This window comes from Pelodiscus sinensis, chromosome 4, assembly GCF_049634645.1.
Source record: "Pelodiscus sinensis isolate JC-2024 chromosome 4, ASM4963464v1, whole genome shotgun sequence".
Lineage (NCBI taxonomy): Eukaryota > Metazoa > Chordata > Testudines > Trionychidae > Pelodiscus > Pelodiscus sinensis.
Window position 1 is genome coordinate 28,116,908 of NC_134714.1, and position 18,379 is coordinate 28,135,286.

General features: G+C 41.9%; 1 protein-coding gene across 7 annotated transcripts in view; it reads left to right on the forward strand.

Moving 5' to 3' along the window:
- SYNE3 (spectrin repeat containing nuclear envelope family member 3) overlaps positions 1-18,379 on the forward strand; it is an 84,985-nt gene that overhangs the window by 44,086 nt on the left and 22,520 nt on the right. For all 7 annotated transcript variants that reach the window (XM_075926635.1, XM_075926633.1, XM_075926636.1 and 4 more), the window contains 8 exons: positions 4,518-4,679; positions 7,260-7,604; positions 10,087-10,223; positions 12,750-12,924; positions 14,102-14,284; positions 14,550-14,693; positions 15,264-15,398; positions 16,940-17,101. In XM_075926635.1, coding sequence (XP_075782750.1) covers positions 4,518-4,679; positions 7,260-7,604; positions 10,087-10,223; positions 12,750-12,924; positions 14,102-14,284; positions 14,550-14,693; positions 15,264-15,398; positions 16,940-17,101 — 1,443 coding nt within the window. The remainder of the gene's footprint in view (positions 1-4,517; positions 4,680-7,259; positions 7,605-10,086; positions 10,224-12,749; positions 12,925-14,101; positions 14,285-14,549; positions 14,694-15,263; positions 15,399-16,939; positions 17,102-18,379) is intronic.

An 18,379-nucleotide genomic window follows, 5' to 3' on the forward strand; every position in this document is an offset into this window, starting at 1 on the left:
ACAAGAGCTGAGATTCACCCAATATGGAATATAGGAAAAGAGTGTTTCTCTAGTGCAGAGAAGGTTTGAGTGTTCTTAACAGGGTAAGATGAATACAAACAATCCCAAAGCATATGCTTCCGTGCCCTTTGGTGAGTCAAAGATTGTAGTGTGATCGTGATACAAAGTAAGCAATCTAAGGAGATGAGGAAGCTTCCCAATTCTGCACCCACCTTAGATGCTATAACACAGACCACCAGATCAAGACTCACACACCATAATCCCAGGGTTGGCACGCAGTTAGTGCTTTTCCAATACTAAGTATTGGCAACCAATACTAATTGCTAGAAGATTTTCACTAGATGCTAACTCAGTTTCCTGTCTGCACTTGCCCTCGAACCCAGAGAGGCAGTGTTCCTTACACAAGAGAATGGTTAACATTATAGTTCACCTTGTCATGTCAGTGACTCATTTTGACAGTTAGTTTGGATAAAGGTTTGAGATGAGACAATGCCTGTCACTTCCACAGCCAGTGGGAAAGATCTGGTTATGGGACAAGGACTTGACTTTTGCGGGTAGGAGAGATTTACATGTAGAGTAGATTTACATCAAGAGGCTAAAGCAGTGAGAGTAGATCAAGGACCTATCTCAGGGATATCCAATCACCAGTATATTGGCCTTTATACATCAGTGGCTTTGAATTTTCTTTGGGGCAGAAAAGGGATTCCAGAGTCTGGTAACTGACTAATCCAAACAACCAGTGTCAATAAAACTGAACCCCTTTATACAGGCTCTGTCATCTGCCTGTACATCCATGATACCTGCTCTTCTTTCCCACTTCTCCACCCAGGCCAAGGAACAGATGATCATGGTGATTGGTGGATATTCTCATTCCAAGATGTCATCATCCAAGGGGACTGTTGAGTCATGTTGGAGGGGCAATGTAGGGAAGTTTGTGGTTCTATGGTAAACAGGAAGCCTTAAGTCTCCAGGACTGGACTCTTTTATGAGCATGAATTTCAGTTACTTTTCATTTAAAATATTAAATAATTATAAACCCCTCTTCTGTGCTTGCAGCTACTGCAGTGGCACTTTCTAGCGATAAATACATCTAAAGAAATATTTAGTCAGTCAGGTTGGGATTATGAATTCCAATAGATTCCCAATTTAAGTGTTTAGTGACTTCCTTTTAAGCAAAGATATGTCCTTGATTCATGAACAGCTAATATTTATGTTGTGCAGTTTGATATTTGAAAGAGCCAGTTCCCACAGACAAATTACCTGAATACAGAAAGCCTCAGTTAGATCTCTCACTGGTCTTACACCAGCCTAGATTTACATTGATTGTTACTGCTCCGAAATAAGAATCAGGCCCAGAGTATTTACATAAAATGCACAGTGATGTCTCCAGCTAATTGAGCTTCTAGAAAATGCAGCTGGAGCCTCTACAAATGCCTCCTTGCACTAAAGGAGAAAGTGAGACAGTCCAGTTGAGAAATCTCTCTTTGAAGGCTGTAGGTGGAGGGGTGGTAGAAAACTTCAGTTTTTGTGATTGAGTCCCCCATTTGTTTCATTGACTAATTCCAAGGTTAGAGGCAGCGTGAGAGTCTTTCCAGAAAGTGAATAATGGTAGCTGAAGGAACCTTGCTACCTCTCACAGTGAGAGGGAGGACTGAATGAGAGAGCTCCAGTAATCTGAGAAATTCTCCGCCCCTCTCATGATGGGAAGCCAGGCTCCGTGTAAATTGCAAATGACAGCTGAATTCCAAAGCTGGCTACAGGAGGCGGCTTGCTGGTACTTGTACATTTCACGAGTACTCAAGAAGCTTTTTTAGATCTTGTGCAGTTGTCAGTTTCTGTCATAAACTGAGCAAGTGAACTCCATTTCTCAAATGGTTCAACCGTGACATTGCTTCTCCAGTGATTTATTTTCTTGCTGCCACCAAGTATCCTTATCACTCCCAAATTGAAAATTATATTTACCAGAATTACTTTTAATTACAGTGGTTGTGACATTTTTACACACAACAGCCTCTCCCCAGCAACCCTTTTAACATCCTTCCACCCCCAAAAAAGCTATTGGTTGGTACTAACCAAGAACATGATCTAAATATAAATAATTACCAAGGACATCCTGTCTTTCTTGTTTAGCAGGAGTAGTAGTGATGTATGAAGTTTCAACACTTACTCTGTCTAGGCTGGTGTGAAACACAAACATTTCAAATCACATTGATTCTCTTAAATTTAACCTACAGATTCTTGACTCAGTCCTTCATTCTACTCCCAGATAATCCCATGTGAGTGTGTGGGGGAGGGAAGGCAGGAAGAAAGTGGCAGAAGGTGGCTTCCAGTCATTTGTATACCCACCCAATTGTGAGCTCTTTCAGGGGCTGATACAAACTCTAGTGAAATTTAAGCAGCCCTGATGGCTACTCTAAGTTATAGCATCCTCTGCAGTAAGGATATTAAATATCGAATAATTGACTAATCGAATAGTCAATGCATTTTGCATCAACTATTCGATTAGTCGATAGGGCTCCTCCGCCTCTGAAGTGTAGCAACAATCCTAAGGCTGTTGCTACACTTCAAAGGTAAAAGCACCGTGTGGTGCCCAGAGTCATCTGGGGACTCCCCCGCTGACCCCGGGCTCCATGCAGCGCTGACGCTTTGAAACGCCACGAGGAGCCTGAGTCGAGCTCCACGCGGCGTTTCAAAGTGGCAGCGCCGCACGGTGCCCGAGGTCAGCAGGGGAGTTTGTCTCCCTGTAGCCTGCTTGGGATCTGTTATTTTTTTTATCAGGGCAAATATTCGTCCCTGTGCCACATCATGACTGGTTGATGTTCTCTGATTATTCAAGTGCCACTGCAGAAGGCACAGATTTACAGTCCTTCTGTGTTGCTTCTTAGTAAAAATAATAATTAGCTGCCTGACAGAGCTAATGGCAGAATCTTACTTTTCCTTAAAAGTTGCACTCAAAGGCTACATCTACACTGCAGCACTACTTCGGGATACGGAGGTAATCCCGAAATAGCTATTCCGCACCTTTTGAACGCACCCGTTATTTCGAAATATAACAGGCTCACTATTCCGTCTTCCCTGTAAACCTTATTCCACGAGGAGTAAGGGACATTTCGGAACAGCAGTTTATTTCAAAACAAGTGCTGTGTAGACAGCACCAAATTTTGAAATAAGCTATTTCGAAATAACATCAAAATATCAATTTGAGCTATGCATATTGCATATCTTATTTTGACCTCCAGTGCAGTGTAGACGCACCCAAAGGTAGCTCCTGTCTGCCAGCATGACTGGTTTTCATATCACAGTTTAGCACAATATTGTGACTGTTCAAATGTGTGTCATTTATCACAAGACCTGATTGATTGCAATGTTTCTAACAGTAATCTTCAAGCCCCATGGAATGCTTCATTTTAGTTGAACAGCTTGTCCCAAACAGAGGTTAAGTTCCTTTGCAAAGTAAACTCTGTATCTCCTGCTTAATCCACCTTTGTAATTTCACTCTAAAATTCTGGAGTACATTTTCACCATAATTCTGTTTCTCAGTCAGATTTGAATCCTGTCACTTGGGAGTTTTTGCAACTTGCACATTCTGGATTGGGGCATTTATGTTTCATTTCACTTGCTTTGCCAAATCCTCAGTACAGATCAGAATAACTTCAGTAGAGTCCATTTTATACTGACTGACACCAGCCTGGGATGTGTAGCTTAATTTGAGGTCTGTGATCTCGCGCACTAGGCCAGGTCAGGCCCAAATCACATGCTTCTCTGCAGAGCTCCTAGCCTGCAAGCCAAGATCAGCAAAAGGCCCTGAAATGAAAAGGACAGCCTCCCATTTCAGTAGAGTTTGCAATACGCCAAATCATTGAGTATGAAACAGAATGTTGCCTTCTGATTGCAAAAACTATCACTGTGGGCCAGATTCTGCAGTGTGATGTAGCTGCTTTGCATTACATCACTGGCGTAGTCTGCCCCTAAAGCTCAGGGGACTGGCCCTGGAGGATCATCTCAGCACAAGGGTGATCCTGTGGTGGCTGGAACTGACACATGGACTCATGCATTTCTCTGACCCAGGATTGCTAACATCTCTGGAGGATGCTCCTTTACCATGGCGTCTTCAGACTGCTGATGCTGTTTTCAGAGAACACAGGATAAAGGAGCCCTCAGATCATTCCAACTTGATGCAGGATTCTGCACAGATCAGCTCCAGCATCAAGGGAGAGCAAACTGGCGCTTTGAGTCACCATTACCCAAAGACCAGCCAGCCCTCTGTGTGGGTCAGCCATATTCCAGGATCCATTCTGGTGTTCGGTCTTCTGTTCTCTGAATAAATGCTGAGATTCTATAGCACAGACAAGATCGGGAGAAAGCTTTAGATGCTTTTGTTCTCATGCTAGAGATGAGGTGCAAATTCCTGAAAAAGTGGAGTGACATAAGGGTGAAAGGAAATGGACTCTCTTTTCTGGGTTAAAAATGTAGTTAGGAAGCTTTGTCCTCACCATTCTGAATGTTTCTTTTTACAGTGCAGAGTGAAATTGCTTGAAAAGATAACGAAGGAACATGAGCAATACAAGACCAATGTCGACCAATTTTGGTTGTGGCTCAGAGGTGTGAATGAAAGATTGAACCGCTGCATCGGAGAAACAACAAAGTTACCAGCAGACAACGGGCTAAGGACATTGCAGGTTCTTTATGATTTAAGGACTCTTAAGGGGAGAGAGAGCACTGCTAAGAAATACATTCATCTTGCCCAAATCCCTTCGTGTGTTTGTTCCCCAAACCATACAAGTGTTTAACAGAACAATGTATTTAAAAGAGAGGCATTTAAAACAAATTCTAGTGTAGTAGCTAAAGAAGGGGTTTTGAATCCAGAGTTATCCTACACTTAAACCATTGCTAACTTTCACAACTTTAGCATGAGTCTCATGTTATTTGACATTTTTTTAAAAAGTCTAGTTTTTGGAGTTGTGATTACAGGAGAATCAGAGATTTCATTAAAAAAAAGAAAAGAAAAAAGAAATGTACATTTCTAGCCTTTCTGATTACAGAGAGAAGCATATACATTAGGGATGTTAAGTAACGTTTAATTGGCTAATCGAGTGGTTGATGGAATTTCCATCGACTACTCAGTTAGTTGATTGGGGTGGGTGGGGGGACTCACTATCCCTGCTGCGGCTCTGCAGTTTAAATGTTGTAAGAGCCGGGCGTGCATTAGGTGCAGCACAAAAAGCAGAGGCACAGCAGTTGGGGACCCTGCTGCACCTCTGACTCTGCCCCCATCCTCCCATGGAGACAGTACTCAGGGGAACCAGCTTTTAAGACTGCTCTCCCTAGCACTGGCTCCTGCTCACGCCTCTCCCCCCCCCCCCCCCCCCCGTGAGTAGTCAAGTAGTGACACGACTAGTCTCTTAAATCCCTAATATAAACATGGTCTAAATGTAGCCTACAGATTCCAAGACTAGAAGACAAAATAAAAACAACCCCGAGCTTTATTATTTATTAAAATATCATGATTTAAACCAATTTTATAACAATAAGAATGGCCTTAATGAGTCAAACCAAAGATCCATCTAGCCATATGCTGTCTTCCAACAGTCACCAGTGCCTGGTGCCCCAGAGGGAATGAACAGAACAAGTAATCATCAAGTGATCCATCCCCATGTCGTTCATTCCCAGACTTTTGCAGGTAGAAGCTAGGGACACCATCCCTGCCCATCCTGTCTAATAACCATTGATAGACTTATCCTCTATGAACTTATCTAGTTCATTTTTGAACCCTGTTATAATCTTGTCCTTTACAACATCCTCTGCTTAGGAGGGTATGTCTACACTACAGAGTTTATTTCGGAAAAACGGTCATTTTTTCCCAAAAAATCTCCAATTATGTTCACACTGCAATCGCGTTCTTCTGAAAGAAAATCGAAAGAACAGAGGAGTTTTTCTGACATTAGTAATCGTCATTCTGCGAGGAAGAAGCCTTTTTCCAAAAGAGCTCTTTCGGACAAAGGCATGTGTGGACAGGGAAGAGGGAGCTCTTTCAAAAGAAGAGGAAAGAGGAAAAAGCACAGGTGCCCTGGTGGCCACTCCATCCATAGTAATCACAGCTGAAATGCGAGATAGCGTCCACACTGAATGGATGCTATCTTTTGAAAAAACAGATCGCTTTTTCAGTGTGCTTTGGCAGTGTGGGCGCTTTCTGTCGGAAGAAGTATTTTTGGAAAATCTCTTCCAGAAATACTTCTTCCAAAAGAAGTCTGCAGTCTAGACATAGCCAGAGCTGCACAGGTTGACTGTGTGTTGTGTGAAGAAGTACTACTTCTTGTTTTAAATCTTTTGCCTATTAATTTCATATGGTGACCTCTAGTTTGTGTGTTTATGAGAAGGAGTAAATAACACTTCCTTATTTACTTTCTCCACACCAGTCATGATTTTATAAACCTCTGTTATATCACCCCTTAGTAGTCTCTTTAACAAGTTGAAAAGTCTCAGTGTTGTTAACTTCTCCTCATAAAACATTACTCTGTGTCCTGTGCAGCAATTGAACTCGAAACCTTGGCATTATTAGCACCGTGTATCAATCAAATGAGCTGAGTAGACTACTTGATGGGGAGGCCTGATTTTTGATTTTTTGAATGCTTGGGATTGGTGACACTGTTAACAGCAGTGGTCTCCAATTTTAGCTGCCCCCCTTTGGGCTGCCCAAATGTATGCACTTTTGTGGGCTGATTATCTGTGATGCCAAAGACAGGTGACTCTTGTTGACTTCCCCTGGCATTGTGAGGCAGTGTTGAACACTTGAAAATCAGGCTTATCAATTTTAAAAGATTCCCCAATCCTTGGGAAACCACATGCCTGCAATTATATCATCAAAGTTGTCATAAGGCTACAAATATCAGATCTGTATGCAGTGTTGTTGTCGTCTGAGTCCCAGGATTTTAAAGAGACTATGTGGATGAGGTAATATCTTGTATTAGACCAGCATCTAGTGATGAGAGAGACACGCTTTTGAGCTTACATAGAGCTCTTTCCCAGACTTGAAGAAGACTTGAAAACTTGAAATTAATTCAATAAAAAGACATTAACTCACCCATCTATGTCAAATGTGGCGGCTAGCCACTTCAAAAGTGACATGCCTTGAAATAACTATTGGAGAAGAAAATAAATGCACAGATAGAATTCATATATTATTAAGTGTCACTTCCCACCCCACTACACACACACAGTGTTCTTTGAAATTAACCCTTTCTGATACCCTTCTTTTTCAGAACATTGCCAAAGATGTTAAGAATGGTGAAAAGAAATTGAAATGCCTTGAGGTTCAGTCTGCAGGGGTGATCCAGAACACCTCTCCCCTGGGAGCTGGGAAGATGAAGGATGAGTTGGAGGAGTTGAGGAAAGCCCTGGAGAAGCTGAAACTAATGTGTAGAGAGGAAGAGGAAAGACTGCTTAAGTTCCTTAAGTCAGAAAGTGCCTATCAGTCCAAAGCCAGACAGTTAGAGATAGAGGTCCAGGAATTCAGAAAGATGCTACAAAGGCTAGAAAAGGACCTGGAGTTAAGGGAGAAGCCAAAGAATGAAGAGGAGTTAGTAGCTCTGTGGAGAAAATACGATGTAAGTTGTTGTATTTTATATGCCTAAAAACAAGTGAGAAGTGTAGTAGACACGCATGATAAAATCAAAGATATGTGATCACCTTGATCACACAGATATTAGTCAGTCACAATGCACTATAGGAAAGTGCTCGGATACCATGGGGCTGAGGATGATATAAGAATATATGAAGAAAAGAATAAGGAAAAAAGTGAATGAGGAGAAAAAAACCAACAATTCTACAATCTCTGCCTCACACTGTCTGTTCTCAGCTTCTTCTTAGGCATAGCAAATGGTATTTGTTCCTGCTCATACGGCGTTGTGTCTTACTCTGCAAGTAATCCCATTAAATAAAATGTGTACCGGTGGGTGCATACACACTTATAATTTCTGGTTGTAGAAATCCCATAGTAAAACTTCTCTAACCATCAAATGGCATAAAAAGAGGGATTTTTTTCCGATAAAGTATTTTAAAATGACACCTCATTAATTTCCTGTTAGCAGCTGTAATGTATTTGCATCTGTTCTCATTTTTATTACTTTCATTATAATTCAAAATGCCTACTTTATATGTAGTATTCAGCAAGTACTGTGCAAAGAGTTGGGCAAAAGCAGTTGCAAACATTATTTACTAAATCCAAACAGTGTTTCACTCTATCCCTGTTTAATCCCTTTTCCACACACATCCATTTAGCCATAGTCTACGTCTACACTGCAGGCTTTTTACGCAAGAATGGTTGTTCTTGCGCAAAAACTTGCAGAGCGTCTACAGTGCACGCGTGTTCCTGTGCAAGTAAATTTATGGTAAAGCATCAGAAGAGAGGGCTTCTTGCACAAGAGTTATTCCTCTCCCCATGAGGAATAAGCCCTCTTGCACAAGAGCTCTTGCACAAGAAGGCAGTGTGGACGGGAACGGGTTTCTTGCGCAAGAGAACATCCACACTGCCATGGACGCTCTTGTGCAAAAGCACATCTCTTGCGCAAAAGCACATGGCCGTATGGACGCACTCTTGCGCAAGAACTCTTGCGCAAAAAGTTATTGCGCAAGAAGCCTGCAGTGTAGACGTAACCATATTGTATTCTTATAACAGTTTGTGGAAGAGCTATTAGTAGTAGTTTGAATGCAATTTTATCAGAAGTGCTGCTCACCTTAGGTCACCCAATCAGGAACAGAAATTAAGCCATGTGACTTTATTGGCCAGTCACACAGTTCAAATAAAAATTCTACATATAAAATACAGGTACTTGCTGTGAACAGTTTACAAAACATCCATAGGACAGGCACAACGCTGTTTCTAAAAATTAGTCACCTAACTGTAAAAAACAACATGGAAATTCACTAAAATCCTGATAGGTTCATGAACAGTTTAAGAGCAGGAAAAAAGGCCAAATCTGATGTACAAATGATGATGATAATTACCTTAACATTACAAAGACAGCCTCCCCACCTTTTGATATTCGTAGTAACTCCAGATTAGCCACTTAATTAACTCTTACAATAAGCAATTTCCTCCTTCCTTGTCTCTTCCTCATCCGCTCTGCCCTACCTGCTATTCTATGTAGCTGATTTGTTTACTTCTTCATTGTATCCCTCTGCTATAGAATGGTCATGTCATTTCACTTTCAGAATATGATCTGAAGAAGTGGGTCTGCCCCACAAAAGCTCATCACCTAATAAACCATCTAGGGTTACCAGGTGGCTTAAAAAAATACCAGACACACTTGATCTCCAATGGCAGTGGGGAAACTGGCTGGGAGGGGAGCGGGGCTGGCTGGGAGGAGGTGGGGGGAGAGGGGCTGAAACCGGCTGGCGGGAAGCAGGACTGGCAGGGGAGGGAGGGTCAGGGGCAGCAGAGCTGGCCAGGGGAGATATGGGGAGGGGATCAACTGGGGGAGGGTGTCGGGGGCAGCAGGGCTGGCTGGGGGAGATCAGGAAGAGGAGGGGGGGAGAACCGGCCGGTGGGAAGCAGGGCTGGCCAGGAGGGGAGTGAGGGGAGAGAATTGGCCGACGGAGAGCGGGACTCACCCGGGCGCACGCAGATTCCGGGGCGCTGCCCGTCCCGTGCATGGTCCCGGCAAAGCAGGAACGAGTCTGGCCCCGGGGATTCCATCCTGGCCCCGCCTCTCCCTCATGTAGTTGCATACTGCCTGGTTGGTAGACATACTCACGCAGCATGAGATGTCTACCAGCCAAGCAGTTCACAACTACGCACTGATACTCCTAATAATAATAAACTTACCTAATTAGAAAATACCGGACAGTTTATATGTCTGGTATTTTCTCAATTTGTTTCCCGGACAGAACCCTCAAATACCGGACTGTCCGGTTCAAAACTGGACACCTGGCAACCCTAAAACCATCTTGTTAGTCTTTAAAGTGCTATGTGACTCCTTTTTTTGCAGCAAATAGTTTGACTATCTCCTAGATTCAGCATAGTCTATACATTTCATGTTCCAGGTTTTGTGCTCATAATGCAAACTGCTCCTTATTTTTATGCTTAAGGCAACAAGAGCAGCACTTTTGACCGAAGAATCAAAGGTTGAGAGGCTGAAGGCTCAGATTAAGGAGTTGTTCCAGTTTTCACAGAATACACAACCGCTTTCTGATGGCGTTGTAGCTGCACTACAGGAATATCAAAGGTATGAATGGGGAATCAGGTGAGACAAGCTAGCCGTTTAACACAAAACTTCACTGGGGACTGAATGTCTCAATGGATCAGCAAGGCCTGTGGAGTAGGGATGTATAAACAGTTAACCAGTTAAATGATAGCATATAAGTGGTCAGCTATTTTAACATAGGTCCCGCACCCGCTGCCCAGCCCCTGCAGCTGCAGCCATGAGGTCCTGCTGCTGGCTCTGCTGTGGACAGGACTGGTCTGTCCTGGCTTGGTTGACTGCTGCCAGAATTACCTGTTCCTGGAACCTTTCTGAGAAGCATTGACTCACGGGAGACGTCCCAGAAAAGCTCAGCTCCCATTAAGGCACCAAAATAAATGGCCAGATTTTCAGAAGAGCTTAGCTCACATTGGATGCTGACCTCTTTTGACTTTCTAGTGAATCATATTGCAATAGAAGCTGCTGGGTGCTGGATACTTTCACAAATTTGACCTGAATTCTGAGTGCTAGAAAATTCCAACCCACTTCCATTGAGATGAGTAGGAATTTTGCCTTTGATCTCAGTGGGAGCAAGATCAGCTATTTACGTGTTAAAATACTAAAGGAAACTGATCTTTGTGGTTTCTCTGATGTAATGGGAAGATGTGGCTGTCTGGACAGTATATTCTCAACCTCCATAATGGTTTGGAACATGGATTCTTTGTCTGCTGGACCTTGGATCACTCATTTGCTGTATTGTCTATTCACTAGATGAAATATTTGCCTGGACTGCTTGTTTTAACTTTGGAGAATCAATATTTTTATTTTTTTTGCTTTCTTTTCCTCATCATAACTAAAAATCAGGCTAGGAACTGTAGTTGTAAATGGTATGGCAGAACTACTGCAGAGTGCACATGGGTTTTTTTGGGAGGATTGTTTTGATGAATCACTCCCCTCCCAGTTATCTGGCAGGGCTTATTCCACCTTCTCCCAACAACGTGCCTCCTGTTTCCTGCTTCCATTTTTGGATTGGAAACATTACAAATCTAGCCTCTCCCTGTGCTGTAGCACTTCCGCTTCCAGGCTGGCTGGAATCAGGAAGTTTGAAGGCTGCAGTTAGCAAACTTCAAGAAAGGATCAGTCTGGGAGAGGAAAAAGGTCAGTTTTTGTTGTTGTTTTGGTTTTGTTTTGTTTTTGGTCTAAACTGGTTTTCCTATCCCTAGATAGGACTGTGCTAGCTAAGGAGGAATAAAATGGATCCAAAAAAGCAAGCAATTCAAATTTTAAAAAATGAAACACTGGGATTTTTTTTCCAATGAAGAACAAATGTAGAATCCTTAAAAATGACTCTGATCAGAAATCAAGCTGCCAGCTTTTCCTCCAAATCCTGCTGCTTTGCAAAGCGTGGCAAAATCACAGCGTGCTGCTGGTGGAGGACTGCAAAACAAGTAATAACAGAGATTTCCATCTGAGGATTTCAGGGCCCTCAGGAAACTAAACTAATTGCAAAACCTCCTGTGACACATGATATAGCTAACTAGTATCTCTCCATTTCTCAGAGGGGGAAGCAGATGCAGAAAAAGGAAATTAGCCAAGGTTGAACTGGAAGTCTGTGGCATAACTAGGAGTTGATCTCTTTTTATTAGTCAATCCTGTGTCTTAACAGGACAATATTTCCTTTTATGTGTAAACTTTATATCAAAAGCTGTTTCTGCTTCAAGATCCAGTGGGATGGGAACTCAGGAAAGCATAGGGAAGTAGGATGTAACTATAAGGGTTTGTCACCAGGAAGGGAACTGCATACATTCCTTAAAAGTTACTCTCACAGCTCCTAGCATTTAGGACCAGCCTTCATATTGGGAACTTGAAGATTTAAGCCATTTATTAGTCTAATGAATGCTTGCTATTTAAATTTATCCACTGACTTTACTTGACATGCACAAATGATTCTAAGAAGATTAGGAAATTTAAAATGAAAGGCAAGGAAAATGTATTTGTGTTCTCCTTTAGTCTGGGCCATTTTGAGTTATCAAACTGTTTTTGTGTGTGAAAAAAAAACTTCATTTTTTTTAAATGAAAAATGGACCAAAATTCCCTTTTCACCCCTTTATGTATAAATGCTACAGGGGGGTGCAGCTACATATTAGCTTTCTGAAATGTACATGCATGGCTTGTGTCTTCCATCCACCAGCCACTTTGTGCCTTTGATCTTACTTGGGGGATAATATTGAAGATACCAAATTGAGCACAATGAGACTGTTTGTTTGGCATTGGAGCTTCAAGGCCAGATTTCGTCTCTGGTACACTCTGCTGAGTTCAGTGCAGTGGCAGCAGAGATAAATTGGTCCCTCTGTACTAAGCAGGATTTGTTGGAGGTGTGACTGGCAGAGGCAGTTGTCCAGTAAAGTGTGGACAAAGCCAGGTGTAGTGGAGTACACAAGAGGAAAGCGGAGGCCCTTCATGTTACATGGAGCGGACACAAGATTGTTTTATTTTATCCCTCAGTGAATTGCATGTTTAACCTAAGATTTCACTCGAATCATTCTCTCCGTTGTCTGCTTATTCTTGCAGGGTCAAGGGAAAGACATTTAAAATGAGCACTGAGGCTGAAAGTGAACTCGGGCAGCGTTTTCAAAATCCACTACGAGCGTTCCAGCTGTGGAAGCCATCCATTCAGAGACTTCTGGACTCCACAGCGAATGCAGCTGAGCCCTCACAGACTCATGATTTCCTACTTCAGATTGAGGTAGAGAGTTGCAGTTAAGTTAGGAAGCCAGTATCTTGTTTGCACTGCGCAGGCTGCAGTGACACATGCAGGAATGCAGCTGTCTGACAGCAGCAACTGAGAACGGTTTCCAGTTACTGTAGGAAATAGCACACTACTGAATCTCAGACCAACATCTTCACTAACTGTACCAAAATCGCATTCAATATGAGCATTCTATTTCGTGAGCTAGAGTTGCCTGTTGAATAAAGAATGTTACATAAGTGTGTTATATAAGAGCTAAGTGCTGGTATGATTATTATTGCCTTAGGCAGTAACCCAGCATCCATCTGGGTAGGACATCTGAGGACTCTGTTAATCACTAAACTATATTACCATTTTAAAAAACCCTTAAAAACAACAAATAGTCCTGCAGCACCTTAGAGACTAACGAAAACAACAACAAAAACCCACTTCTTCAGATGAATAGAGTTTAAGGGGTCCAGGTTCCAAATAAATACTAAAATATATTATAATAAAAGTATTAAGAGACATAATTGATGTTTGCACCCATGAGTTGAGTAGGGATAGTGACAGCCTCGCTCCTTGGATTTCTGAAGTAAATGTTTATATAAACGGGGATCAAGCAGAATCATGACTCTGATAAGATAATTTCATGTCCTGCACCATGTAGCTCAGTAGGCTTCCTTCAAACAGGCCAGCAAAGCAGCTGCAGAACTAGAAAAAAAGCAGCAAGCCAGTTTCTATAGAAGAAATATTGTGAGCAGAGTTTACGCTTTCCTGATGCAGTTTGTGGTATAGCATCCTGAGTCATCTGTATACCAGGATTGGAGTAGGCCCACAGAGCCCTGCAGTGTTGCCCACAGCTTCCTCCTTACAGGGTTGTACACAGCAGGTTCCAGCAAACAATAATTCACCTTGAGGTGAGGAGCCAGCCTTCAGCTGAGCCATTGGGCCGTATCGCCATGTTAGGGTTGAAGATGATGGCAATCAGCTCCATTTATTTTAAAAAATAGGTGCCGCTGAAGGGGTTCTGGCAAGTTGCAGATTAGCCACTCTTGTGTTATTGCAGTTATGTTTTAGCTGCTTTTGTCCTACAGTCATGGCATTGCTGTTTTTCTGAGCCTTTACCTGAGCCTTGATCTGCTCCTGTAGCTCTTAGTGTTATGATTTCACTAGAAGAATTGTTCTCCTGTAGGCATGCCTGGCTGAGAGCTCCCAGTTCAAGGAGCAGTTGGTGATGTTACAGCTGAAGAAGGATTTGCTAAGCAGTATCTTCAGTGAGGAAAGAGCAAAGGCTGTTTTGGCAGAGGTAACCAATGCTGCAAAGGAAAGAGAGATTCTGCACAAAAGTCTGCTGCAAAGGAAAAGCAGACTGCAGGTAAGCAGTTCATATTAAGTTCACTTCGAGATCTATTCATTGTTTAATATCCATGCTAAAGATTATGATGAATCTTTTATTAATCCAATTTTTTATAAATACATTCCCTTATACTAACCCACTATGTCTGATGCATTTTGTAGATTGATAATAGAAACACGGATTACTGTGCAGGGCAGCTGCTTATTTGCTCAGTGTCACATGTACACTGACAAAATAATATAACTGTAGTTCTGTTGAGTGCTGTTTTGCTCTTTTTGCCTAGAGTTTGGTAACTCAGCATAAAGACTTTGATGCAGCCTTTGTACCTCTGCAAAAGTTGTTATCCGCTATCAGAACCAAAGTAGATCTAGAGAATGAACCACTACCTGATCTTTTAGGTAAAGAAACACGACTCCAGAGACTACAGGTATGTTACAATGATAGTTATCTATGCTACCTGCATGTTAATTATGCCCCTGTTAACAGATGGCATGACTGGGTTATTTTCCTTCTGGGCAAAATGCATATTTTATTAATGTCAAAAATACTGCGGGGCGCAGGGTTAGAGGGAAGAGGTAGATTTTGTTTCTGTAATCTTACACAGCTTGGTTCTGATGTCACAGTGATAAGAATTGGGATTGGGAATTGGGACTTTTCACACTCCTTAGTCACATAGATTCACTTTTTTTTAGTATGGACACGGCCTTAGTGACAGCAAAATCAATCCCTTTCTGCAGCTATTTTGGTGCTTTTGTACCATTGTGGTGCTTTGATTGTCCTGATAGCTGCAAGCATGCTATCTCTCTGTTTATTCATAATCAGCTGCGAAGACATCTGAATGCCTGCTGGCTACTTTTTGAAATTTTCAGTTCCAGGCATCAAAAATTAATTTGCTTAAAATTAGTGATTTTTCTGGAAGATGTCTCATGCTGTGAAATGGAACCAACTGCAAAATCAATGCTCAGTATGTAAGTACAGTTTTTCTCTTACTCTGTAGATGATCCAAGAAGAGTTGGCAGAGTTTATAGTTCAAATGGAAGAGCTGGAGAATCTAGTTCAATCGAATCCCACCCACAGACATAAAATGAACCAGCTTTCATCTGACTGTCAGACACTGAAGAGATCTCTAGAGGTAACTCAAAATTTAGTGAAGAATTTAAAGTGGCAGCTACAAAAATTATCTTTTCATATTATCATAATATCTGCTTTTTAAGTTCTTATGGCCTTGATCAATCTTTAAAGATTTCCCAGTTTTCTTTGTTTTAATCTTCCCTAACCTACAATTTAATCATCGTAACAATTGAGGATACCGGTAGATTGTACTGGTATAAATATGTTGGTTGTGAGAAGTATAAAATATAGTTTATAAAGGTACAACCCCTAGAGTAGATGTAGTTAAACCATACTGCTCTAAAGCACCTTTGTACCAGTATATTTCTTTCTTTATGAGAATGTTATACCAGAATTAGACCTTTTATGCCAATATAACCATGTCCATACTAGGGGAGGTTGTATGACTTTAACTATGCCAGAATAATTAAATGATAAATTTTCTGTTTTCAGACATGTTGTGAAGAGTGGATAGACTTCCTTTTGAGTCTATAACCCAGAGGATGTTGTGAAGACCAGGAAAATAACAGGGTTCAAAAAATAATTAGATAAATTCATGGAGAATAGTTCCATTAGTGGTTATTAGCCAGCATGGGCAGGAATGGTTTCCCTAGGTTTGTCAGAACCTGGGAATGGGCAACAGGGGGTGGATCGCTTAATATTTATCTGTTTTGTTCGTTCCCTCTGGGACTGAAGACATTCAGAAGACAGAATACTGGGCTAGATGGACCTTTGGTCTGACCCAGTATGGCCATTCTTATGTTTTTAAACACTACTGCTTGTTTGGTTTGGAAAGTCTCCTTTGTGCAGCATGAGTCTTCTCACCCCTTGGGACTGAATCCATTCCCGAGTGTCCAGATTTTTTTTGGCTTAGGCTCACACAATTTGATTTGCTACCTAAGAATTTAATACTGGCTTGTCTGGTAGGTTTATCATATACACTTTGTAAACTTAAATGTTAATGGTCCAAAGCCACTGTAGTTACATCAAAGACTGATGAAAAGTACAGAATTTTGTTGCTTGTAAGGGCATCTATAAAAATCTTCCCTCCTAAAACAGAGATTTTTGTAAAATTCTCTTGGTTTGCTATGCCACTAAAAACTATCCATAATAAAGTTTGAGTCTAAAATGCTAGGCAATTGTAGTTTTTTTATAACAATTGGATCACTAAAATGGTGCTTTTACCTGGAAAAATACTATATGGCTTCTCTCCTTTTATTGTATATAGTGTGATTTTGCATGCAAAGTGAGGAGGGTAAAGTACTTAGTATCGATGCAAAATATAGAATTTTTCTCCTTGAGTCGTTTGTAAACTGGGAAGCCATTCTAATACATACTGCCCCACCATGTGGCTAAGCTCAGATCTGCAGGAGCTAGTATTTACCCACTTAGGGACATTCCATAGCATGGTACTAAACAGCTAAACTGGAGCTTCTGCCTTTCCTCCATATTTTTATTTCATATCTTTGTGTTTCTATAGTACCCATCCCCATGGTCTCTCTAGTGAAACTTGCTCTCTGTGCGCTGTTATTCATGTGTTTTGTTTTCTCCTGATATTTTTAGATCATGCTGGTTCAGACTGAGAAGCATGTTCAGGAACATTGGACGTTCAATAACAAACTGTCAGACCTTCAGCAGTGGATCACAATGACTGAACAGAAGTTGGAATCCTATCAGGATGCCAGTGGGGAAAGGAAAACAGAGAGCAGAGTCGCAGACTTGAAGGTGGGGGACACATTTTGACGTATGATGGCATCATCCATTTGCTTTTGTGATCCACGTAGTAGGTGGAAGTTCAGGGGAAGAGGTGCATTCCCATGGGTTCCATTTCATTTACATTTCTTGTGTAAACTGGACAACAGATATTTCCTAAGTCTGGCCTGCTAATTCCCAGCTGGACTGCTCTATGATTAGTGCATGATGATCTGGCTGGTTAGGGTGAAAGAAGCATCAAGCTTCTGTTGAAATGTCTGCAGACACCTTAAAGGAAAATCCAGTCTTGAATGTGAATTCCGTTCCTCCTATCAGGGTGGTTTCTCCTAGGGATGTAAGCGACTACTTGAGTAGTCAACTGATAAGCATAGGCTGCAGAGCCGCTGTGGGGTTCTCTTGGGAGCAGCACCAGCCAGAATTGAACAGTCGATTAAGGTGGGGTGCTCACTACTGTCACTGCAGTTCTGCATTTTAAATGTAGTAAGAGCCACTGGGCTCTTTCTACATCTGAAGTGCAGACCCACAGCAATCCCAAAGCTGGCACGAGCTGGGACTGTTTAGTCCTGGCTCACGCCGCCCCCAGGCGCTAACCCCTGGCTGTGTCCAGACTCAGGGTTTTTTTCGGAAAAAGTAGCCTTTTTCCGAAAAAACTTCACCTGCGTCTAGACTGCAGCCGCGTTCTTTCGAAATTAAATCGAAAGAACGCGGCTTTTCTTTCGACGGCGGTAAACCTCATTTCACGAGGAAGAACGCCTTCTTTCGAAAGTGCTCTTTCGAAAGAAGGCGTTCTTGAATGTAAATAGGGCTTCTTCGAAAGAGAGCATCCAGACTCACTGGGTGCTTTCTTTCGAAAAAGCGGCTTGCTTTTTCGAAAGGTCCGCGTGCAGTCTAGACGCTCTCTTTCGAAAGAGGCTTGCAGTCTAGACATAGCCCCTCTGTGGCTCTGCACTTTAAATATAGTAAGAGCCTAGTAGGTCTTACTATATTTAAAATGCAGAGCTGCAGCGGTGGTAGGGAACCCCCCCTTAATGACTAATCAAGTAGTTGATGAAAATTCCATCAACTATTTGATATGTTATGGTTAATTAGCTAAACATCCCTAATTTCTCCAGACATACAGAAGTATAACATTAAAATGCTGTGGTACTCTATTAGTTTATCCTACATTGCATTTGTGTGCCAAAGTGAAAACTTCTCCTTTCCCGCAATTGCTCATTTTTCCGTCCATGGAAGTAATTTGCATCTAGGTTCACTCATACTGGTGGTTTGCACTGCCTGTGCCTCCCTGGG